The 25,962-nt window shown below is 37.0% G+C and overlaps 2 protein-coding genes across 2 annotated transcripts in view; both read right to left on the bottom strand.

The window, feature by feature from the left end:
- Nucleotides 1-104: 104 nt before the first annotated feature.
- LOC127445484 (uncharacterized) lies at nt 105-4,469 on the bottom strand. Its single transcript, XM_051705600.1, has 3 exons — nt 2,541-4,469; nt 2,192-2,284; nt 105-1,852 (listed from the first exon to the last, which is right to left on the bottom strand). The coding sequence occupies exons 1-3, from the start codon at nt 2,646-2,648 to the stop codon at nt 1,265-1,267; spliced, it is 789 nt and encodes a 262-aa protein (XP_051561560.1). The 5' UTR covers nt 2,649-4,469; the 3' UTR covers nt 105-1,264.
- A 2,343-nt stretch (nt 4,470-6,812) lies between these two features.
- The window catches only part of LOC127444816 (uncharacterized), a 93,907-nt gene continuing 74,757 nt past the window's right edge, over nt 6,813-25,962 (bottom strand). Inside the window, 2 exon segments of the mRNA XM_051704356.1 lie at nt 6,813-8,924; nt 9,003-9,049. Of these exon segments, the coding sequence (XP_051560316.1) occupies nt 8,383-8,924; nt 9,003-9,049 (589 nt within the window). The 3' untranslated portion in view covers nt 6,813-8,382.

Genomic DNA, 25,962 nt, shown 5'->3' with positions numbered 1-25,962 from the left:
TTGGTCTACACAGTATCTATATGTTCTAGGTCATGGTGTTTTTTTTTTGACCATCTGAGAACGATGACATTTTCCCTTGTGTTCCCAAATCCAGCCAGTTAAATATCTGGATGTAAGGTTGTGAAGTGGATTTGCGTTAAATGACGGAAAAGCAGCATAACATCTACCAGGTGTGACTTTGTAGATTTCTTGTTGTTTCAGTACAGCGACCATTGCATTGATGTCTTCCTCCTTGGATGCCATTGTGTGTTTCCAAGATTCTGGAGTTAGCTGAACATCTGTATCATAATTGTCCATTATCTTTCTCTGCCTTTGAAGTGTTCTGCTGATTTGTTGCGTGCTTTGGAAATTTACATTTGCACCCAGATTTGAGATTGCGTAACAAACATAATGTTCGCAATTCAGATCCAATGCCACGTTCTTGCCAGCACCCCCAGTAACATTTACAGTTCTGTTCCACATCATTCTGTGGCCGACTCGTGGACTCTGCAGTGCTTGAAGGTCAAATTGTAATTTCAGAGCCTCCAAGCTGTACTTGTGTCTCTGGGCCTCTTTAAAATGAAGAATTTTAAATTTCCAAAGACGGCAGGTCCTTTTTCCATCCCCCTCTCTCACAGAGTCTTGGAAGTCACGCTCCAAAAGCCCCGTCTTTAAGAAGGCACTGTGATAGTTGTATATAATCTTCTTCTTGGTGCTGTTCAACAGCATTGACACCACTTTTTTCTTTGTGATCACACACAGAAATGCAATGGTCTTTCTTGAAGTGTTCTGTTAGATCATGTTGTCTTTTGAAAGGTGGATGGTTGCACCTTGGCATCTGTCACACAATTGGTTGAGGTACAACTGGGCTCTGTGGAGGATTTTGGAGATTGCCTTGCAACATGTTATGAAATTCTGGAGATTCATTGAGAATGTATGTGTCAACGATGTTTAGGAGTTGTTCATCAAACCAATCTTGCTTCTCCTCATTGGAGAGAAAAGAGGTTGGCATGGATGCTGGCATGTCCTCCTCTGTGTGTAATGAGAAATGATGGAGACCAACGGCAATGATGGATGCATCCAGCACATCTTGGATGAAAGTGTTGCATGGCCTATAGTTGTCCCCCAAGGCTGATTTAGTCACATTGGTCATGTGGACAACATTTCTGAGGTGGAACAAAGAACCAGAATCACATTGTGAACATGAATTGTAGAATCTTTTAAAAATTATGTAATTGAAGTTCATGGAACAATGAAAGTCCACAATAACTGGAACTAGGCCTTCCTATCTTTCGAATGATGTGTCTTCATTTGCTTTTGCTCTGATGGCAGCATCAGCATTCTGCTTGGTCAGTTGGTCACCAGCCAAAATCACATGTACTACTGGCTTTGAGATGTCATTTCCATTATCTAAATCAGACTTGTAAGGAATGTATCGCTGATTGATGTACTGCATTGCTTTCACCATATCTGCAGATACCTTCTTATCCACCTCAAGAAGTCCCAGAGGAGTGATTTCTGTCTTTTGTGCCATGTTGTCACTGTACAGATGAGGAATGTGCCACTGTACGATGTTGGAAAACTGTCTGAATGCAGCAAAACGCTGAACTACTACATGACCAACCAATACTTTAAATTCGGAGTGGAGCATCTGTCTGTCCTCCAAGTTTGTTAAAATTTCAGAGAGTGGTACATCCATTATAGACACAAAGCTCTCTCTGGGTAAGAAATCAGCACTCACTCGTTCATGGTTGCCCACCATCAGCAGCCAGTGGTAGTCCATACGTTGATGGCTGATGGTCATTGTATGTGGTGTCACTATGAGATCCAAATTATCAATCGTGATCTGCACAGGTGTCCTGGGTGTGTGTTCCTGTGAGAAAGAGGAAAATTAGTTACTAAACTTAAAATGACCATTTTTCTTTAAGTGTTACACTTACGTTTTAATGGAATAAAAAATCAGTTTTTAATAGAGCATTGCATGGACATCCCTACGTAACATCATTATAATTATATTGAAACATTAAATTAGATTTAAACAGATGAGACAAAACATTATGACAACCTGCGTAATATGGTTTTGATTATATGATGCCGGTGAAAAATATGATCTCAGTGTTTTTGGAACAGTGGCGTAACTGTTTGTGCCAGACTGGCTGCATGTTTTGGCTCTTCAGTGCATATAGACACAATGCAAAATATCAACTCTCACCTGAGACTCCAGTGCCATTGCAGTTGGTGACGACTCATCTGTGCAGCCTGACTCAGTTCTTCTAGAAGCTCTTGTGTCATGATCTGTGAGCTCCTATTAATGAAAAAAAAAAGAAGAATATTAACATAACTATGAAATTTCTGTGATATAGAATAGAATTCTATTAATTTAATGTTAAGTATTTCCATAAGGTGGAAACAAATTTTATATCTTTTTTTGGGGTTACAGAGAAATGAAAGTAATACAACTTTGGAATGAAATCATAGTGAGTAAATTATGACAAATTTGTCCTATGGTGAAGTCCTTCATATACAATATATAAACAAATATTAGACCAAACCTTACAAACCCCTTCACTTTCACTGCTGGTGTCAATGAAGACTTCTACCACTTCTTTCTCTTCATGGTGGTATGTATGATCAGATAGGAAAGAAGAGCTGCAACCTGGTTCATCCATCCATGACAAGTCTTCAAGGCTTAGGCTGTCACACTTTTTTCCATTCTAGAATTCCAGCATCCCATGTATCTGTAATCTCTTTGATCTTCTTTAGGGTTGCTGAGTGATTCGCACAAACTCCAATCCTATTGAATCTGTCAATGCATCTTTTCTTTGAACCACCATGTTTCAACACCATTGAATTTCGGTACATAGGAGATGCCATGCATTTTGACCTTGCTTTAAGAAGTATCAGGCCAGCCATTGTCACCTCTGGCTTCTTTCTGCTCCAGGATCTTCTTTTATGAATCCTTGCTCCTTTAGTGTTATGCTTGGTCAAGTTTGTTGCTGCACTTGCACATTTTAGGAACTGCATACATTTTGGTGCTGCAGTCCTCCATTTAGCCAACACTTGTTCACACTTAAAATCAGCGAGGTGCGATGGCGTAGTGTGTTGTACTACAGAATGGAATTTGTTGCCTGTTAAAATTCGACATTCCTTCTCAACTTGCTTGAGGACCACATCAATGACCAACTGGGACTGCCCATGAATTTTCATTAAATTCTTGGCCAAAGCATTGTAGCATCCCCTGGTAATATTATTTACTAGGGTCCTCATAGGTCTCTTTACACCCCTTGTCTGCTGAACTTTCTGTGACGAACTCACCATAACAACAGTTTTACTACTAACAGTATACTGTACATATGTTGACGCAGTGTTTACATCAGGTGACGGTCGGTCAAACAATTCACGTCTTGCAGGGCTGCATTCGGAAACGGTAAGTCATACTACACATGTCATTTATATGCAAGTTTAGTCGTACAACTTCTTTGGAAACGCTGCTGTACCTCATTAATAGACTTCGGCGAGAGGTGCAGATCGCCAAACTTGTGTCACAAAAAATAATCTGTGTTTGTTTGTTTTAGATGCTTTTAAGTTCTCTGAACAAAGTCTGCATATGTTTACAACCGATTTCCTAGGTGTTTTGCTAAGAGCTACTTTTGGAGACTGATGCGCCATTGTTGTTATAAACTTTGCGACGTTCGTGAATAAATGACTGACTTCTTCCTTCTATTCTTTGACTTTCAATGCGGGTTACTCTAATGACTTACTGGTTGCACGCCGGTCTGTTATTGTGGGGATATTTCCACGCCCCTAAACGTGACGCTGAACAAAGAGAACTGTGATTGGTTGTTTTACATGTCGGTCAAACGGTCTCATGGGCGGTCCTTGGTCAATGAAAGCTGCCATGGAGTCCAGGCTACGCGAGACTACTGTCAACCTTGTGGCAGTGTAGTGCACTGGATAGTGTGCAGAAATTTGAAGCACAAATATACATGTTCGATCCCGCCCGGAGGCAACTTGCAAAGTGATGTTGGTTTGGTTTGTATATCATATTCAGTGTTCTATGTGTATTGCAATACTTGTGCTTGGTTCCATTGATGCTGTATTTGTTTTAATGTATTTTGTTATGTCATTTCTGTATTCTGTGTAAAGGGCTAAACATAAACCACTTTAAAATAGGTTAGGGTTACTTTTTTGTTGGGTTGAGAATAATGGGTCATTATTGTGTAATGTTCAATGTTTTGGAGAGTTTTAGCTGCTGTGTTTAGTGTAAGTCTTGTTGACAGTAAAAACGATTAAGGAAATGAAGGTTTGCATTCACTTGTGTTCCTATATCAAGTCAACTGTTTAGGGATAAAAATGTCAGCAGTCTTACAGACTTGAGTTCTACTTCTTTATTGAAAATAACACAAGCATGCGTGTAAACGTAATATTTGATTTTGTAAAGAAAGTGTAAAGCAGTGGTTCTCAAGCTTTTTTTGATTTTGAGTTGTATGCAGATGTAAATTTACTCGTATCAACAACAGTAAGGTTATATATAACATCTATAAAAAGTAAACCAGTTATTTTTTCTTACACAAACAAAAATATTTTAGCCTATTTATTTTTTTATTTTTTAGGATTTACACATACACTATATTGCCAAAAGTATTCGCTCACCCATCCAAATAATTGAATTCAGGTGTTCCAATCACTTCCATGGCCACAGGTGTATAAAATGAAGCACCTAGGCATGCAGACTGCTTCTACAAACATTTGTGAAAGAATGGGCCACTCTCAGGAGCTCAGTGAATTCCAGCGTGGTACTGTGATAGGATGCCACCTGTGCAACAAGTCCAGTCGTGAAATTTCCTCGCTACTAAATATTCCACAGTCAACTGTCAGTGGTATTATAACAAAGTGGAAGCGATTGGGAATGACAGCAACTCAGCCACGAAGCGGTAGGCCACGTAAAATGACAGAGCGTGGTCAGCGGATGCTGAGGCGCATAGCGCGCAGAGGTCGCCAACTTTCTGCAGAGTCAATCGCTACAGACCTCCAAAGTTCATGTGGCCTTCAGATTAGCTCAAGAACAGTGCGTAGAGAGCTTCATGGAATGGGTTTCCATGGCCGAGCAGCTGCATCCAAGCCATACATCACCAAGTGCAATGCAAAGCGTCGGATGCAGTGGTGTAAAGCACGCCGCCACTGGACTCTAGAGCAGTGGAGACGCGTTCTCTGGAGTGATGACTCACGCTTCTCCATCTAGCAATCTGATGGACGAGTCTGGGTTTGGCGGTTGCCAGGAGAACGGTACTTGTCTGACTGCATTGTGCCAACTGTGAAGTTTGGTGGAGGGGGATTATGGTGTGGGGTTGTTTTTCAGGAGCTGGGCTTGGCCCCTTAGTTCCAGTGAAAGGAACTCTGAATGCTTCAGCATACCAAGAGATTTTGGACAATTCCATGCTCCCAACTTTGTGGGAACAGTTTGGGGATGGCCCCTTCCTGTTCCAACATGACTGCGCACCAGTACACAAAGCAAGGTCCATAAAGACATGGATGAGCGAGTTTGGTGTGGAAGAACTTGACTGGCCTGCACAGAGTCCTGACCTCAACCCGATAGAGCACCTTTGGGATGAATTAGAGCGAAGACTGCGAGCCAGGCCTTCTCGTCCAACATCAGTGTCTGACCTCACAAATGCGCTTCTGGAAGAATGGTCAAAAATTCCCATAAACACACTCCTAAACCTTGTGGAAAGCCTTCCCAGAAGAGTTGAAGCTGTTATAGCTGCAAAGGGTGGGCCGACGTCATATTAAACCCTATGGATTAAGAATGGGATGTCACTTAAGTTCATATGCGTCTAAAGGCAGATGAGCGAATACTTTTGGCAATATAGTGTATTTCTATTTCATCTTAAAAAAAAAAAAAAAAAAGTGTATTTTGCATTTGCCCATTTTAATATATTCATTATTTATTTTTTTATAGTTTTAACAATGGTATTTGTAACAAGACCATAGTAAACACATGGAAGCATGGATCTACATGATTTCTATAAAACAAACTATGGTATTTTTGAAATGATAAACAGTAGACCTATTCTAAACACATGTAAAAACAATAAATAAAAAATATAAAAAAATCAATGATATTCCCTCACTCCCTTAATGTAGCCTATGACAAATTTAATAGAGCTGAAGAAGTGATACGATAATATTTATTATCAATCTATTTCTCCCTAAAGTACAGTTAGTGTTAGTATAGGAAATTCAAGGGTGGTGATGTAGAATTCTGTGCCAAATGAAAATGGTTTCCTCTTCTCACGCCTTGCTTCTCACCGATTCTCACAGAGCAACGCGTTTAAGGGCTCGAGACTGGTCTGCGAGTAAAAATGCACCTTCTTTGCCCCGCGCTGCTCTGTCCATTGAGCCTTATCCATCAATAAAGCCATACAGGTGCATTAGCCAAGTTTGTGCCTCCACCTGTGTATTTGACGCTGCTAAACCAGATACTTCAGATGCATCACTAGATTTCAGAATCAGATGAACCACGGTACAAATGCATACCAACCCATATCATTGAGAACCAACTGATATACTCCAAGTCTAGATAAACGTTTTAATGCAAAGAGGAACTTGGTGATAGATTTGATTAATATGAGTGATAAACGCCCCACTCTCTAATAATTTGCTCTCAGCGCCCCCTGGCATTCTTTGAAGGCCGCCTGGGGGGCGGTACCGTCCCCTTTGAGAACCCCTGGTGTAAAGGAACATCTCTTTAAATGTATCGATTCAAACCATTTTGATCTCCAACTAATTCATAACAACAATGCTGAAAACATTAAGCAATAAAGCCACAATCATTTGTTTATACAGCCAGTTTATATAGTTTATATAGCAGATCTACTGGACTCTCAAACTTTTTTGAACAAAGGACACCCCCTTCACAACCCACATTTTTTGCAGACCCCCGTCTCACCACTACCATCACAAATCTCAATAATGAGCTTCAGTTAGTTAAAATACATAGGATATAAAGCTTTCAGAAAAATAGTGCATTGCTATGAGGCTTCCTTTGTGTTTCAATAACATTTACACCCAATTTACAAGTGAGGGATACAACAACACAAGCGATTCATATTAAACAGAGAACAAACAAACACAATAAAATGAAGTTAGGAAAACAGTCCGTTGCTCATTTGTGGTTTTAGCTGCATGCACAGGGCAATGAAACATCCCAGCGAACACTACAAATCGCAAACAAATCTTTTTTTTCTCTCTCTCTCTTTTTTTCCCCTAGTCAAACCATGACTGTACACGAGTAAAATTTCTCTTTCTCTTCTATTCGGCAGTGAGAGGGACTAGATTCATATTCACATAAATGACAATAAAACTCAAGTGAAAATTATATACGCTGCATAAATTGAATGAAATAATATTGGACACTATTAGACAGTATGGTTAAAGTTAGGATTAGGAAATATATTATCACATTTAAAGTGAAGCTGTAACATCGTAAATTGATAGTTTATATTAACTTATAATATCACAATGGCAAACTATATGTAGCAAGATGAATCAAAATAATTACATGTATAAGTATACTGTACAATCAGAAATGATCAAACTAGCTAATCCAGGGCTGGTCGGCTATGGCTTGAATATTCACACTCATCGTGGTTGATACAATTTGAAATACATGTTGTTACATTTTTCATTTCTTACTGTAAGAAACAACAGCTCCATGTCTCAATTTTTGATGGATACAATGTTTTCTGAAACACACTCTGTATGTGTCCCAAGCAGGCTTTAGTTTTTGGACCTGTTGCAATGATAACAGCCCAGAGATCAGCTTCAATCATCGACAATTAAATCATTAAAAAATGAATATTCTATGTTCAAAACAAGTTATAGCTAAAGTATGTAACTTTTTTCAGTGTTAAAATATATTCTTCTATCTCAGTTTAATATGCAAAGACAACTATATGTATGCCATGAAGAGGTTCATTTTCTCTGTGTCTGTGGCACTATAATAGTTCCTGTTTGTTTTGAGCAGTCACTTAGACCCCACCCACCAACATGAATTTGACCAATGCAACACATCAGGGGCGGGACAATCTCTCTGTTTGGCCAATTACGGGTGTATTCAGACAGCTGTTTTGAAAATATTTTTGCAATTCCATTCGGTGGCAGTAATGTTGTAAAAATGTCATAGTTCAGCTTTAAGCTCATCAGTCAGCATTTGTGGCGTAATGTCGATAACCACAAAAAATACATTTTGACTCATGCCTCCTTTAAAAAAGAAATAATCTGGGTTACAGTGAGGCACTTACAATTTAAGTAAATTGGGGGCAATCAGTAAACGTTAAAACACAATGTCTCTGATAGATACGTAAATGCATGAGTCTAGAGTGAATGATTTTCAGTAGTTCCTCATCTTGGGCTGTAGCACAAAGTCACTGAGGAATCAGGATAAGGCCTAAACCCAGCATAGAGTGGTTCAGTGAATGTGGTGTTGAATGTGTGTAAGTGTGTGAGTGTGTGTGTGTCAGAAACGCTGTAGAAGGACAGAGTGCCGGCCGGCCAGTCCAGATACACTCCAATTCTGTCAGAGGAGGGTGAAGGGGGAGGAACGTAAGTGTTCTTATTGTTGTGACTGGCAGAGCAAACGTTACCGTTTTTAGTCCAGTAAAGACTCCAAGACTTTTCATTGAGGCCAAACCGACTGTCACGGCCTTGTTTTCTACTGATTTCTTTATATGTCACTGCTATGTGACCCCCACCAGTCAATTTAGCCTCCCAGTAACAGCGTCCAGTCAGACTCTGTTCAGACAGAACCTGCTCATAGTGCTCAAATCTCTCTGGATGATCAGGATATGACTGAACTTCGATCATACGTATCACATTTCTGTTGTCCTCAGACAGTAAGAGGGTAGGGTGTGCTGTGTTTGGATCCAGTGTGAGATCACAGAAATCTGAACACAAAAAGTTAGATTAAAATTTTGAGACAAATCATGCATTTATAAGAAGGAAAGAGAACAGAAAGAACTTACATTTCAGTAGTCCTTGTTTGATTCTGGAGTGTTCATTATGGTACAACCTAACAAAAAATAAATAAATAAAAATAAATAAATAATAATAAAATAAATAAATAAATCACAAGGATGGTAACTTTATCTCATAACTTAAAACAAATTGAAGAGGATCTTCTATAACCATTCAGAACTTCTCATCTATTGGTGTTAGGTTGTTTAGATGTTTTGATAATTCTAGGTAATACAACTGTCTGACAAAGTCAGAAGGTCATAATAACAAACCTGCAGAAATGTTACAAATAGTTGAGAATTTTAGGGAGAAGGGGGTTTAGGGGCTACATTTACATACCTTCGTAACATACATTTTTGTTAGTAATTTCACTGACACCATAGTCCTACCAAAAAAAGTGGTTTACTACTGTTCGGGGGGTTTTCTGTTTCTGTAGACTGCATAATCTGCGTATAGGGAGCTGCGGAACTGCAACTCTGTACAAATAGTAAATGGGTCATTCCTACAATTCAGTGACATTCCGGCTTTGACATTTCTGAAAATCAAAACATACTTTTACAAGTTTCTTCATGTTTCATCATTACAGGGACATATTAAAGATTGTATTAGTCATACTGGTCAAGCTAAATTACAAGTTAAATAGGCAGCATCAGGGTGGACAATAACAGCGTGGACATTCAGTGGATAAATGAGCCAATACATGGTCTGTGATTGAAACATATTTGTAAACTAATATTTATGATTTTATTTCTGTTAACATAAATACTGTATATGGACAATTTAAAATTATATTAATTTCCCATATATCTTCCAATAATAGGGTGGAAATGTTATGCTTGACCACATATGATTAACACCACAAAATAAAGGAAAACATAAATAAAACATTTCCTAACATATATCTTCAATGAAAGGTCATGGTATCATGACATAACAGGGTGCGCAATAAATCAAGGGACACACAAAAAATTTGTGTTAAAATTATTACACATTTTCCACAAATGGATACATGTTAGTGAGAGAATGTAACAATAAACTCTTAACTGTATGTGGGGATAAAAACAGAAATCCAATGATTTAACATTTATTTTTGTCAAAGATGTTTGACGTGCAGTTTTTGGGACATGAGGAAGTGACACAGTGCAATAGAAAAGGATTTCAGTTATATAAAATGTAACTTTTAAGCCCAAAGAAGTGTGTAACATTATAAAAAGTCTTTATTCTTTTTAACAAGCCTATCAAAATTGTAATTGGATAAAATTAATATAAATACCACACACACTTGTAATGGAGACTTGTAGAATTGTAGGAATGACCCATATTTACAGGCGTTCCTGTGCGAGACGATGCTTTACATTGAAAAACAGCACAGATGGACGCAAAAACATGTTCAGTGTGAACATCCCCAACTAAACTTAAAATAAAAAATGCTTAATACAATGACCAGAAAGAAGAGAGGGAGAGAAAAGGCTTAACGTGAAAATAGTGTATTTCTCAGTGGATTAATGTTTTGTTCTGGCACTAAATAGTGTTTATCATAAGGGAAATGTAAGAAAATCATGTTAAGTGTTTTAACTAAACCTGTCCTACATTACATTTATTTTATATGAATGCAGTAATGCAGTTTTTCTTCCCTCTCTCTCTTCCAGAACGAGCTCTGATATATGCAATAAAATGTAATGGCATGTCATGAATAGGTGCATTTACTGGTGTTTTACAATCCAAATGGTGGGAAACAATTAACATGCACTCGAATGCTATATGATTTTGACAAAATGATCTTGCTTCAGACAGAAAACACGACAGAAGACATCCACTGATTGTCAATGATCTTTCCCCCAGCCGTTTCTGTCAAGTTTAGCATCATCTGATATCTCACACAACTCACACGAAAGGTACGTGTGTTTCAGGTCCATTTTTCTCGATTTGTGAAACATTCTCAGCAGTTTGGGTGTGTGATGCTAAAATACGGGACAAACGGCATCACGTATGAATTTTATACAGAACGCAGTTTTTTCCCTTAATTACAGGACGATTCCTTATTTTACAGGACGTTTGGCATATTTTGTTAATTAATTTGACCTGATACTGCTTCAGCGTGAGGGCGACTCTCTCTCCACTCACTATCATAAATTCCCTCAGTCGATGATGAAGGTGACAACTGTTGTCAGGGGTGGGGAATGGTTGAATTCAAGTGATAATGCATCAATTACAACAAAGAATCTCCAGTTTTACAAAACAGCATCCAGTACAATTAAAGGGAAACTAACACAACAGTAGATTATGGACTTCTGAAGCAGCAAAACAAGTGGGTATACCGAGGGTATACGCCAATATTGATAGAGTACAACTCTAACAGTCTGTAACACACGAAGCAAAACAATTAACATAGATACACAAACTTGTTTGTTGCGACATTCCTGTCGGGTCCAATATAGTTGGCACTGCATCAACTTTTAATTTAAGTCTCTCTGCAAAGCCTGCTTCGAACTGTGTCTTGTTTGTGAAAGAATCATCGGTAAAATGAAGCGAGCAAACAAACACGTTCTTACCAGCATGATCCGGGACTTCATTAAAAATAAACTTCAGCCACTCTTTCTTAATGTTGGGATCCTTGGGAAGCAAATGCAACAAATCTAGTTTCCCATAACCCGGCACTGCAATGTCTTGACATCTTCATGGCCATCCTGAAACCTCCTGTTGCTCCAAAAATAATCTCACCGCTCTGCTCTAACCGCAAGACCGGTGGCCGGGCCTAAGCAGTGTCGACTATAAAGTAGGCATTGATCTGTTTATGCAGAGGCTGGCCTGTGCTGATGTAATACCTCACTATGACATAATAGTGAGGAGGAAGTAGAGAACAAGTCATTTTGGCACATTGGTTTCAATAAAGCCTTTTTTTTTTTTTGGACTACAAAGAAGTTTTCGGTTCTGAAATTTACAGTATGTTTTTATAGTGCTATGAACCCATATGTCAAGATATCATGGCAAGTTTGATTTTCCAATTCATGACCCCTTTAAAATACATCCACATGTACACCTTCAATTCAGTTAGGGCTGCAACTAACGATTATTTTGATAGTAGACTAATCTAATGATTATTAGAATGATTATTTAACTATTCGGGTGATTATTGCAACGATTAATCATTAGCTCTTAACCGAATATTCAGCTTGTACCTTGACTTAAAAGGTTGTAATAAACATGCTTACAAATAATAAAGATGACAAAATTATCTTTTTAAAATACCTCTAAATGACATTCATTGAATTAAAGGGAAAAAATGACTTTTTATTAAGTTTAATTCAGCAAAAAAATGTAATGCAAAAAATCATATTGTATTCAAGTGTTTGGTCTTGTTTTCCATTTAAAAATATCTAAAAAGTCTTAAAACAAGATAAATTTACCTGATAAACAATATAATATATTTAAACTTGCTTTCAAAGAATGTATCTTGAATACAAGTGAAGTTTGTATATGTGTATTTTTTCACTTGTTTATTCTTCTGCCAGTGCAGTAAAGACAAAATAAGTTTATATTCAAGATACATTCTCTGAAAGCAAATCAAAATATCTTATATGTTGCTTCAGGTAAATGTATCTTGTTTTAAGGGTTTATAAATATTTTAAAATATTAAAATATTTAATATATTCAACATTCTCAGACAGATTTTTCTTCTGCAATTTAGCTGCTAAAGTAAATGTACTTTATTTTAAAGGAGTTTTAGATATTCATATTGGAAAACAAGCCAAAACATCAACTTCAATTCCATCTTTAACTCTCTAAAAAACAAACTCTCTCTTCTTAATAGAGTTGCATATCGCCGATTTTCTTCACGATAAGATACACATTGCAACACTTGCGGTGATGGGGGCGTGGTCGTGTGTCTGTCTACGGGAGAGAGGGAGTGGTGTGGCTCATCAAGCTGGTTGACATGATTTCTAACAGCTGTTTCTCATTACAGTGATAGCGGAGAGTGTGGTGCGTTGTGTGCTTGATGTCATACGGGAAGTTTGGGAGGAAATAGTAAAAATGAAATTCAGTACATTCTTGATCTCACAGTAAAGCTCCACACTTTGGGTCAATTAACACAGGGGAATTTGCGCCAAGCTCAGGAACATCAAAGCCGGCTCTATGATGGGGCACTCGACTACGGAAATTTGCACCGGGAGATAAAGTGCTTGTATTACTGCCCACCTCAAGCTCTAAATTACTCGCCAAGTGGCAAGGGCCCTTTGAGGTCACATGGCGAGCTGGAGATCTTGATTATGACGTTAAGCGAACAGATAGGGGCAGAGCATGTCAAGTTTACAATTTCAAGCTAAAATCATGGAGGGAGGCGGTCCCTGTGGCCTTGGTGACAGTAGTTCCCGAGAGGGCAGAGCTGGGCCGGAGGTGACGCTCAAACCTAATCAGTTCACCCGGTCCCATGTGGAGGGGCTCACGGCCAACCCGAAGAAGTGTGCAACTGGGCAGGTGTAAGTTCGGTATCTGGGGTTTCCACTTGGGCCATGGGCAGGTGTGTCAGTGATCGCGGCCAGCCCAGCGCCCAAGACCAAAAAGGAGGTGAGACAGTTTCTGGGACTGGCTGGCTATTACCAAAGGTTTGTGCCTAGTTTCTCTGACGTCACCAGCCCACTGACTGATCTCACTCGAAAGGAGGCTCCCGATCTGGTCCAGTGGATGGTGTCATGCCAACAAGCTTTTCTGAAAGTGAAATCTGCACTTTGTGGGGGACCACTCTTACATGCTCCAAACTTCTCTCTCCCCTTTATTTTGCATCCAGTTGCATCTGACAGAGGGCTGGGGGCAGTGCTCTCGCAGGAGGTGGAGGGGCGAGCCATTATGTTATAATCTAACTGGAGCAAACATGCGCGAGGGACGGGCGTGCCCACGCCAGAGATTACATCAGCCAGGTGCAGTTTCAATCTATCCCCCTCAGATCGGTTCACTTCATGCGACTCATAGAAGTGGCGCTGACTGCACAGATATATGCCAGTTCTGGAGTTTGTACTTATTTACATGACCTGCTTCTCTATTATTTGAACTTTAATAAAGGATGCATTAAAGATATAACAGCGGGGTGTTTCCTTTAAAGATGCTCTGACATGCAAGTTTTGCTTCAGTGGAACGGCAGCTCCGGCTCCACTTATTTCACAATGGGAGTGCTTCTGTATTTAGTTATTTTGCATTTTTGTATAATTTCCTCATACTTTGCGATCTACATCACTTGAAGCTGTTTGGTAAGTTTGGAGTGCGTCTAGACTGTAAGCTGTGTCTTCTTCCTCTCCTCAGTCAGGTGCGAGCTGCAGTGCTGCTCTCGTGCGGTATCATTAGTTTCATATCTGGTCTCATGTTACGTTAAATTAGATCAAATGACTATTCGACAACGAAAATTTTTGTCAACAATTTTTTATTGTTGACATTGTCGATAACGTCAACTGAACATTTCAGCCCTAAATTCAGTACACCTCCTATCAGAAGCTAATTGTCTAAAAGCTTGACATAATTTTCTGGAATTTTCTAAGCTGCTTAAAGGCACAGTTAACTTCTGACCCAAAGGAATTGTGATATAGTCAATTAAAAGTGAAACAATCTGTCTGTAAACAATTGTTGGAAAAATGACTTGTGTCATGCACAAAGTAGATGTCTTAAATGACTTGCCAAAACTGTAGTTTGCTAATATTAAATATGTAGAGTGGTTAAAAAATGAGAGTTTTAATGACTTCAACCTAAGTGTTTGTAAACTTCTAACTTCAACTGTATATATATTTACTGTACATACTTATAGCTTTTAAAAATTTGCCAACAATTAATAATTACCAAAGTGGCATTTAACTGATCACAATGTATAGTCAGGACATTAATAATGTGAAAAACTACTATTACAATTTTTTTAAAAATTTCAGAACTTCTTAAACTACTTCAAAGAGTTCTCATCAAAACATCCTCTCCGTGCAACAATGACAGCTTTGCAGATCCTTGGCATTCTAGCTGTCAGTTTGTTCAGATACTCAGGTGACATTTTGCCATAGATGTGGCTGTCTTGTCGGGCACTTCTCACGCAACTTACAGTCCAGCTGATCCCACAAAAGCTCAATGGGGTTAAGATCCATAACACACTTTTCCAATGATCTGTTGCCAATGTCTGTTTCTTTGCCCACTCTAACCTTTTCTTTTTTCTTTTTTTTTCAAAAGTGGCTTTTTCTTTGCAATTCATCCCATAAGGCCTGCACCCTTTTTTCAAATAGTGATGGTGCTGTTTTTTACAGCAGTAATGTCCTGACTATACTTTGTGATCAGTTGAATGCCACTTTGGTGAATTAAAGTACCAATTTCCTTCCGAAACAGTAAAATCTGTACATTATTCCAAACTTTTAGCCACCAGTGTATATATTTTAACTGTGTTAACTATTTGTTGTCACGTAAATTGAAACATACCTAACATTCAATTGCATGTTTGCATTTTGCATCTTGTACATAAATGAATTTTTTTTAAATTAAAACCATATTAAAGTGAGTCACTGTCTACTGCTCTTGTACTGAACTCAGCCAACATGACTGGATTAAATGATCAATAAATTATTTTATTTTGTGTTTCAAATAAGAAATAAAGTCATACATGTTTGGAACAACATGAGGGTGATTAATTTATGAAAATTTTCATTTTTGTGATACTTTAAGTTTTCCTGAGTTGAGATGTTTTTCTAGACTTTTTTTTTTTGTGAAGTTGCACATGAGTGAAAATGAAAGATTTTGCTATGTTTATTACAACCTACTAACTCAGCACAAAGCTTACATTTAGCTTTGCCACAATTTATGTGTCCATGAATAGTAACCACAACTGCCCATATCATTTGCAATTCCATTCAAATTTTGCCTATAACACTTTGTGACATCTCCACGAAGTATTGTATTGGTTTTATTCTTAAACATATGCACTAACACAAATGTACCATGCCAAATTTTGGCATAACATACTTGAGTTTGCCCAGTTTGCAGTTTGGATCGTTGAGTCTCTCAGAGAGCGGTTTGACTCCTGTTTCTCCTGGGTAATTGTAGCTCAGATCCAGCTCTATCAGGTGTGAAGGGTTTGATCTCAGAGCTGAAGCCAGATGACTACAACCAACCTCTGTCACCATACAACCAGATAATCTACAAACACATACAGCAACAGTGAAGATGAGATTATCTTTGATGGCCTCCATTCCTAAACACCAAAGAAATCATTGTTGCTCTTTACTGATTAAAGAATCTGCACTTTTTCAGTATGAAAATCATTGTTTCATTGTCTTTCTTTTAACACATTTCATTCCTGTGATTATCTTATGCCATCCACATGATAGAGCTTTACACACAGAAGTGTTCAGTTTTGTTTTAACATCCTACAGTCCTTGTAAATCAGGACCATGGCAGAGGGCAAATGTGGGATTCTGAAACAACTGATAGGACTTAAAGTCAGTTTTATAAACGCTCTTAAAAATACCTCAGTATCTCTAGTTTACAGTCTGTACTCTTCAGTGCATCAGAGAGCAGCTTCACTCCTGAATCCAGCAGGTCATTGTTACTCAGGTCCAGCTCTCTCAGGAGGGACTTTGATGATTGTAGAGCTGAAGCCACAATTTCACAGTGTTTACCAGTGAGATTAAAGCCAGCAAGACTAAAGAGATGAAGAAAAAAAACTTTAGTGAGTTTTGTGGACAATTTTAATATATTATTAAGGGCCATATTGGTTATCCTCATACAACCATCTTTAAGCCTTACAACACAGTTTCAATCTACAGTCTTAAATGTTCCCTTGATAGTAAGTGTTTGCCTATACAGTTTGCTTTTCATAAGAAAAACTGAGCACTTCAAGTTTGCCATACAGAAATTGCAAGGGTATTTATAAACAATTAGGGTTAAAGCAATTAATTTGCTTGCTCAATGCAATAATTCAAAGTCCTACCGATGAAAGAGCATCAAAAGTCAATGATATTTACAACAACAACAAAAAAAACATCTAAATTTGTTTTGATCAATTTGCTGTTAACTTACATTTTAACATGAACATTTTACACTCACATACACACAAACACATACAGTGCCCTCCACTAATATTGGCACCCTTGGTAAATATGAGCAACTAAGGCTGTGAAAAAAAAGTCTTTGTTTATACTTTTGATATTTAATAAAAAAATTATCACAAAAATCTATCCTCTAATACAGTGCTTCTCAAACTTTTTAGGCCAAGTACCACCTTCGATCAAATCAGAACATTCAAGTACCACCTAGTGTTCACTCAAATATTTTTAAGCATTTGGCAGATATACATTTTTAGCATAGTCTTAAGGATTGTGAGCAACATACACAATACCATATTTGATTAATATCAATATTCCTGTAGTTTACACAGTCAGCAAGAGTGTGTTTCTAAAATCAAAAAAATATATATTAACATTTAGAAGTTTTGCAATCCAGTTCAAACAAACTACTATATATATTTAGAAATTTGGAGCTTAGGCATTGCTAGACCCTGCCGATGTAAAAAAAGAAAAAAAGAAAAAGGTGTGCTATCTTAAAGATATATTACAACTGCAATCATACATTAGAAATAAAACATGGAAAACATTTAAACAATATATATATATATATATATATATATATATATATATATATATATATATATATATATATATACACACACACACAATATCCTGGGTATTTCTGCATACCACCTGAGGGCACTCCGCGCACCACCCTTGAGAACCACTGCTCTAATAGACATCAAACAATTGCAGAGACAATACAAGTTTTATCAAAAACAAACATTTTTGTCAAATATATGTGTGGCATAATTATTGCCACCCTTTTATTCAATACTTTATGCAACCTTCCTTTGCCATGATAATAGCTCTGAGTCTTCTCCTATAATTCCTAATGAGGTTGGAGAACACATGGCAAGGGATCTGAGACCATTCCTCAATACAGAATCTTGAATTCCAAGGTCCACGCTGGGGAACTCTCCTCTTCAGTTCACCCACAGGTAAGGGGACTGGGATGGCCATGGAAGAACCTTGATTTTGTGCTCAGTGAACCATTTTTGTGTTGATTTTGATGTTTGTTTTGGATCACTGTCCTACTGGAAGATCCAACCACGGCCCATTTTAAGCTTTCTGGCAGTCAGGTTTTGAATTAGCATCTTTTGGTATTTGATAGAGTCCATAATGCCATGTATCTGAACAAGATGTTCAGGACCTCTGGTAGAAAAACAGCCCCACAACATTAAAGATCCACCACCATTTTTAACCGTGGGCATGAGGTATTTCTACATATGGCTACCTATCAGTGTGCGCCAAACCAATCTCTGGTGTTTGCTGTCAACAGGGTTTGTACGGATGCTTCAAAGTTAAATTCAAGGACTTTTCAAGCACATTTGATTTGTTTTCAAGGACTATGCTCGAGATGTCATTAAAACAAATTCTTTATTTGTTCATTTTAAATAAAAATATTTTAACCATTCAGTTAATTTATTTTTATAAAACACCACTTATTACAAGTACAACAATGAGCATCTTTAACTACATACTCTCACAGTAACACTTCTTGGTTCCTTCTTGACGAAACTGATGTGCAATTGTAATGTGCTGCCTTAAAACGCACTTTGCTTTCCAACAAAAGTGAATAACTGGGTCCGTAAACAGTAGTCCATATGACTCATGTGCTGTGTTTCATGTTTTCTAAAGTCACACAACAGATATATGTGATTTTGACTTACAAAATATTGAAATTTTCCATTCAGTTCGGTTTTTGCCTATAAATGCTGAGGGTAAACATTTTGTAACATGTTGACATTCATTTTTATTCATAAAGGACAACTTGGCTGTTGTTCTTTCTTTTATTATTTAATTTTGTTTCACGAACGAATTAAGTTAACACTAAGTTACACTAAGAAGGGTTAAATGGGGTACAACACTGAATATTTTTGAGTGAAAATATTAGTTAAAATGTGAATTAATAACTTTTTAACATGCTGGGAAAAATTCCTATATGCATATTTAAGCAATCTCTGAACTTTAACCTTAAAAATTATTTTCTACAACTTTTTGTATTTAATTTTTGTTTAAACCTTAAAAAAAAAGGGTTTTAACATTGATAACAGCAATGCCATGAAATCAAGGGACAAACATGCTTTTTAAATTATTTAAATTATTAATAATAATTTTGTTTTGCTTTTTTGCAAACTTGTTCGGCCTTGTACTAATGCTTTTATTAAAAATAAGTACAAAATAAATACACAAATAACTTTACATGTCATAGAAGTGGTGTACCAGATGAAAGGGACAAGGATTTTTTTCAGGAAATTAACAATTTCAAGTATATTTTCTAAATAATTTGCAAAACAGAGTCAAGCCATTTCATATCATTAAAGGTTAAATTATAGAATTATACAATTTAAAAAAAAAATAAATAAATAAAATTTGCTATTTGAAAGCTTTTTCATGACTAAAAAAGTCAAGGGACATGTCTGTCAACATATTTTGATATTGACCAAAATGTAACCTATTTTGTGAGACACAAAGCTTTCTTTACACAAGTGGGCACTAAACTGAATCCTCCATTGATCTGCATTCAAATCATTCAAAACACTTTACATCTCATATAATTTTTTTCACTCTGGAGAGTAAATTGTAATTAAAACTGATAGTTGCAAGGATTCATACTTGTTAAATCCACCACAGCAGTATCTATAAAATATATATTTTTTAAATCCTCCAGTAACAACTGATTGCGATTGGCCCATTCTGAACAGCGCTGCCAAAAGTAACAGGTGCCACGTGACAGTGCCGTGTATGCACTGCCTGCTTCAGCTATGGTCTAGTGGTCTGTTGTGTTTTTCCGAAAATAAATAAATACTTTTCATTTATTAAATGATTTAAGCAACGCATTTTAAGATTTTCTATAATTCAAGAACTTTTTAAGCACCTCTTGGTAAAAATTGATATTTTCAAGGGTTTCCCAGGACTTAAATTTTAAAAAGCCAAATTCAAGTACTTAAAGCACCTTGTACAAACCCTGTGTCAAAAACTTCTATGTTTGTTTCATCTGACCATAGAGCTCGGTCCCATTTTAAGTTCCAGTAGTGTCTGGCAAACTGAGGACACTTGAGTTTGTTCTTGGATGACAGCAGATGCTTTTTGCTTGAAACCCTCCCAAACAATTTGTGGTGATGTAGGTGATATCTGATTTTGGTTTTGTAGACTTTCTGACCCCAAGACCTAATTTCTGCATTCTCCATCTGTTATCCTTAGAGATTTTTTGGCCACTCGAACCATCCTCCTCACCGTGCATGAAGACAATATAGACACACATCCTCTTCAAGGCTGATTCTTAACATCTTCAACTGATTGGAAATTCTTAATTATTGCCCTGATGGTGGAAATGGGCATTTGTAGCCACTTCCCATTTAGTGAAGCTCACCAACCTTTTGCCAAACATAAGTATATGCTTTGTTCTTTCCAATTGTGATGGGTGATTAAGGGAATTTTGCCTGTCTGGCGTGTGGTGTTTGTTTGTTTATTTTTTAATTTCTTTTCATCTAGCTGGATGCTGGATCGATAGTTATGGATTTTGATCTACCGTTGCTTCATCTAATTTATTTGGACTGGATATTTTAAAATGAAGTTTCTTTTTGGACTATTTGATGTGCTGCATGCTTGGAATTCACTGACTTGTTTCATTGGTCGCTGCTTTGGATTGCTGTTCACTAGAGATCTACCGCACCTATGCAACCTCACTACTGGCCGAGCACGAGCCCTCGTTGCCCCATGGCATGACCCATGTTTCCACTTTCTCGCTGGTTGTCAGTTGGTGATCAATGATATCGCTGGAAACTGGGTATCCCAGTTATTTCACATTGTTGGCTTTTAGTGTTCATGTGGGGCGCTGGCAAACGTGTTTCATCTAATACTTGGTTGTGTATACGGGGCTGAAAGGATGTGGAGTCTGCTGCTGCACGTCCTGATTATTTCTGGACATTTGAACGACTTGTGTAGTAAATGGCAAGATAATCTTTGCACATTTGTTGTTATTTTCGAAGATCTCGCAGTTATGGCTTATCGATACTCACCTTCAGAATTACTGCATCTGAAAACGTCTTCTTGTCTGCCAGCAGGAATTCATGAACATTGTATTGACTTGGGAGTTACATGTCGCCCTTGTTACATTCACTGTGGCTCTCGAACTAAGACTGCCTCTGTTGATACTGATGGTGGCAGTGCCCGTACACCAGTCATCTTGTCTGCCTCTCACTATAAGTTTGCTCTGTGTAACTCTGGTCTCGGAGGAGTGAGCTTTGATAATCTTTGTTAGTTGAAATAATCATCAGAAAGACTGTATTGTGTCACTAACTCAACAGTTCATGTCACTGTTGGTAGCAGATGGACATCAATTATTTGGACTCTTGCTAATCTCCCTTCCATCAAGTGCTGGGTGCCGAGGTGTAAAGTATGACTGCGTCGTTGAATCAACCACAGACTCTCTCTCAGTTAAGATGGCTTTAATAAATGTGAGGTCTTTGTCAAACAAAACATTTATTTTAAATGATTTTTTAAGTTACATGATTTAGACTTTTTATTTTTAACAGAGACTTGGCTCAACGTTAGTGACCTTACCGCCATTGGGGAGCTATCTCCCTGGACTGTACCTTCTATACATCCCCAAATAATCAAAAGTCATGATGGTGGCTTAGCAATTATTTTTAGGAATCGCTTTGATTGTAGACTTCTGCCTGTTGATAAATTTTCTAGCATTGAAGGACAGCTTATTAAGACTGACTTAATTTGTCTTGTCTCTTGTGCATTAGTATATAGTCCTCCTAAATTCAATAAGGAATTCATTCAAGAATTCTATGAGTTTTTGTCTTCTCTTGTATCATGCTCTGACAGATTGCTGATCCTAAGTGATGTGAAGTCATTTTCTGCAAATAAATGCTCTAAATATTTGTATTATATATTATATTATATATTATATATATATTTATTATATGCCGATTTGCCGGTGACATAATTTTATACAATGTTGTGAATAATGCAATGCTTTTATTAAGCTTATTATGTGAACATAGGGCTGGGCGATATGATGATTTATATCGTGGCGATGACATAAAGTGTCAATCGACAGAGATTTTGCTATATCGTGCATATCGCGATATGTAAATATCCATGTGCGCAGCGAGACCATATCAATCAGGGGGCACGTATCAAGTGAAACGCTTGAGCGGGCAATGAATTCACCAGTTATTTGCCCGCATTGGTTTAACGCTAGATTCACTAAAGGAATTGTGAAGATCAGGCAGTGTCTCAAACGTGCCCACAAACTCATGGCTGATTCTTTGCAATTCTGATTTTGTGGGCCGGTTCTGAGCGCTCTACAGCGGAGGAAGCAGAAGTCCACCGTGATCTGACTGACACACCCTGCCCGGAACAGCGTCACTGTGACCCAGACACCTGAATCATCTCTTTAACCTGCAGAGGTGCGGTTGACTACATCATCTCCATAATTTTATTAATTTTTGCTGATGTGATCAAAAGAAAAGCTAAGAAGATGAAGGAGAGCTTGTTATTAAAACAGGTGCAACAACTGGTTCACAAAAGATAACAGATTAGAAAAATGTAATCTGCAAAATGTTGTGCGATGATAATCACTTGTGGTAATACAAAGAATGTTTTAACACCTTAAAATTAAGCATGCTAAAGAAGAATATTATGAAAACCAAAAGATGCGCTCCGCATTAATTCTGTCTTTATTTAATTTTTTTTTTTTGCAAGAAGTTTTTATAAATATATTTTAAAAAAAATTTTCTGCAAGACGTGTAATTTTCATTGTGTATTTTCTACTAAAATTATGTAATATTTTCTGTTACTTTGCTTTGAAAAGATCTTCAGTTTCTTGAGGAAAGTTTATAATAAAACTGGCCAACAACATAGACTGAAATGTGGCATAATTTGAAACTGAGTATTATGGTAAGGTTGATTTAAAACTGAGTGTTTATTTTAAGTTCTAAATAAAGAGAAAATTAGGTAAGAAGAAGTAGTTTTCATTTACAAAGTATTTATTTCATTGACAATTTCCAAAAATAGGCATTACAATATGGTTATGTATTATGTTAAACGATTTTTATTAGTTTTCCAGAAATAAATTACTATATAGAGATATACTGTATACAGGGTTTCTGCAGGTTTTATGAAGCTAAATTTAAGACTTTTTGAAGACCTTTTTAAGACGCATTTTGTTTTTATTTAGTACTGCCCCGAAGAAGCTATTTGACATAACACATCCTCACATATATTCCACACAACAAAATAGTAACTGAATTTACACACATGATCCTGTTAAGAAGTTTATATTACCTTGGTTTCTAATATGGTGTGTTGCTTTTTTGATGATCAGTGACTGTTTGTGTAATAATTGTTCATGAATCCCTGCTTTGTTCTGAACAGTGAAGAAGTCCACTTTTCTTAAGAGAAAAACCCAACTACATAAAATTATTTGGTTTCTCAGCATCTTCTGCATATTTGAGTTCTTCCCAACAGTGGCTATATATGAGGTCCAGATTTTGACAATTGAGGGACTAATACACAACTATTACAAAAGGTGCAAACAATTATTGATGCTCAAGAAGGCAACATAAGAAGAACCAAGGGGTGCAAACTTTTGAACAGGATGATTTGTGTAAATAAGAGTAAATTTTGTGTTATATAGATCTGAAGGGCAGTACTACATAAAAAAATATAATCTCTTATAGGCTATTTGTATACTTTCTGAAAGGGGTGTGGAAACTTATAAAAACAAAAGAGTTATGCAAACTTCTGCACTTAACTGTATAGGCTATATAGTTTGTGAAAATGTATATTTTATTTTAGATTTAGTTTTTTCACGATTTAACCACATTTTAGCTTTTTTTAATGTACAAATTCCATTTAGCCTATCCTATCCATATGATGTCATATTGCATGTGTAATTATGAAATCACTTCACAAAAATTCACAACATTGTAACCAAAAATTCAAAATAAAACCCCCACATCTGAACATATAAGTGCTTGTACTACGTATAAAGTGCAGTGTAGCTGTCCAAATGTGGCATTGTCTGATTTACCTCCGTGCTCATGGGGAAATAAATACTACAGAAAAATACTCGCTTACATATTCACGTGCTGCATGAAGAAATGGATCGGCTTCTTTCAGCTCATTGTTGAAAACATTTTTTATTGCTGCATTTCTACTTGTGCTGACTGACAGGATGACAAAGAGGGCGCGCCAAGCATATGACGTCATTGCCATGGTATCCAGATACATTTCAGCAGATTTGCAGAAAGACTAAAATGAAAGTATCGTCAAATCAATGTGCAACGCTTTGAAATTGCTTCTCTTCTCTGCAAAGGATACCAAAGACAATAGCGAGAAGGAAAATGAGTACATCAAATGTAAGTAGAAAAAAATCAGTGAGCCTACCAGCTGAAACCAGGACATAATTATAATGTTTACAGAATTGTCAGGACACCGGGACACACCTCTTCAACACGGGACATCTGGTCACCCTACTTAAACGCAACGAGAAAACAATCCCGCAACAAGAAAACAATCCCTCATACAATATTTAATGCCATGACCTTATGAATTAAAGACTTGTTGCTCCGATTTAAAACCTTTTTAAGGCCTTATTTTGTGGAAGGGCGAATTAAGACTTTTTAAGACCTTTTTAAGACCCCCGGAAACCCTGTGTATATTGTTATCATGATATAAAATTACTCATATCATGATATAAGGTTTCGTCACATCACCCACCCCTATTTGGACTTAACATTTACTATCGATCATCATTAGACAAATTTCACAATCCTTCAGGGCTGCACCATTACTAAAAATTAACATCAAGTGTGACACATTCTAATGGAGAGACTAAAGGCTGGCCACTCAATCTCTATGTAGCCTGACTAAAGCATACTTCCGTCAGACAGGATGTGTGATTCAAATTTGTCCGGGTTCAGTACAAGTTAAGCTCAAACAACAGCATTTGTGGCATAATATTGATTACCACAAAAATTAATTTAGACTCCTTCCTCCTTTTCTTAAAAAAAAGCAAAAATCGAGGTTACAGTGACTTTTAGTATAAATTAGGTCATTATGTGTTAACTACTATCACAGTGGGAGTCATGGCATTTGCTTACAGTATATTTTACAATGGAAGTGAATGGGGCCAATTTTTGGAGGGTTTAAACAGAAATGTGAAGCTTATAATTTTATAAAAGCACTTTAATTCTTTTGTGAAAACTCATGTATTATTTGAGCTGTAAAGTTGTTTAAATTGTAATTTTTACAGTCATTTGATGTTTTAGGGTTTGCTGACATTACATCGTCATGATAACGAAGTTGTAAAATTGGCTATAACTTTACACAGAAAATGTTAGTAAATGATTTTATCACACTAAAATCATGTTTACACGCATATTGTTTATGTCTTGTGGCTATACTTTTGAAACAGTGAGTATTTTAACTTTCAAAAATTGGCCCTCATTCACTTCCGTTATAAGGGCCTCATTGTAACCCAGATTTTTACTTTGTTTAAAGAAAATAATGAACGAGTCGAAATAAATTTGTGTGGTAATCAACATTATGCCACAAATGCTGTTGATTGAGCTTAACTTGTACTGAACCCAGAACATTCCTTTAAGGAACACATCTGATTGGTGTCTTGTGAAAATTACTCCAGCCTAATTATACAGGGCTTTATTGACCGACTAGTCGATTAACCGTCGACATAACCCACCGACTAGTTGATTTTGACATTGTCATTTTGAACATCCCTAGTGATCCCTAGTTTTTAACTGTAATACATTTTAAGACATTTTTATAAACTTGTTTTCACATTGACATGAAAGGAGTTATTAGTGTTAGTATTAAGATAAATCAAATTCTCCATGGTTCA

The sequence above is a fragment of the Myxocyprinus asiaticus genome, chromosome 8, assembly GCF_019703515.2.
Source record: "Myxocyprinus asiaticus isolate MX2 ecotype Aquarium Trade chromosome 8, UBuf_Myxa_2, whole genome shotgun sequence".
In the NCBI taxonomy this organism is placed as follows: domain Eukaryota; kingdom Metazoa; phylum Chordata; class Actinopteri; order Cypriniformes; family Catostomidae; genus Myxocyprinus; species Myxocyprinus asiaticus.
The sequence above is the reverse complement of the archived record's forward strand: the minus strand, read 5'-3'. Positions and strand labels throughout refer to the sequence as shown.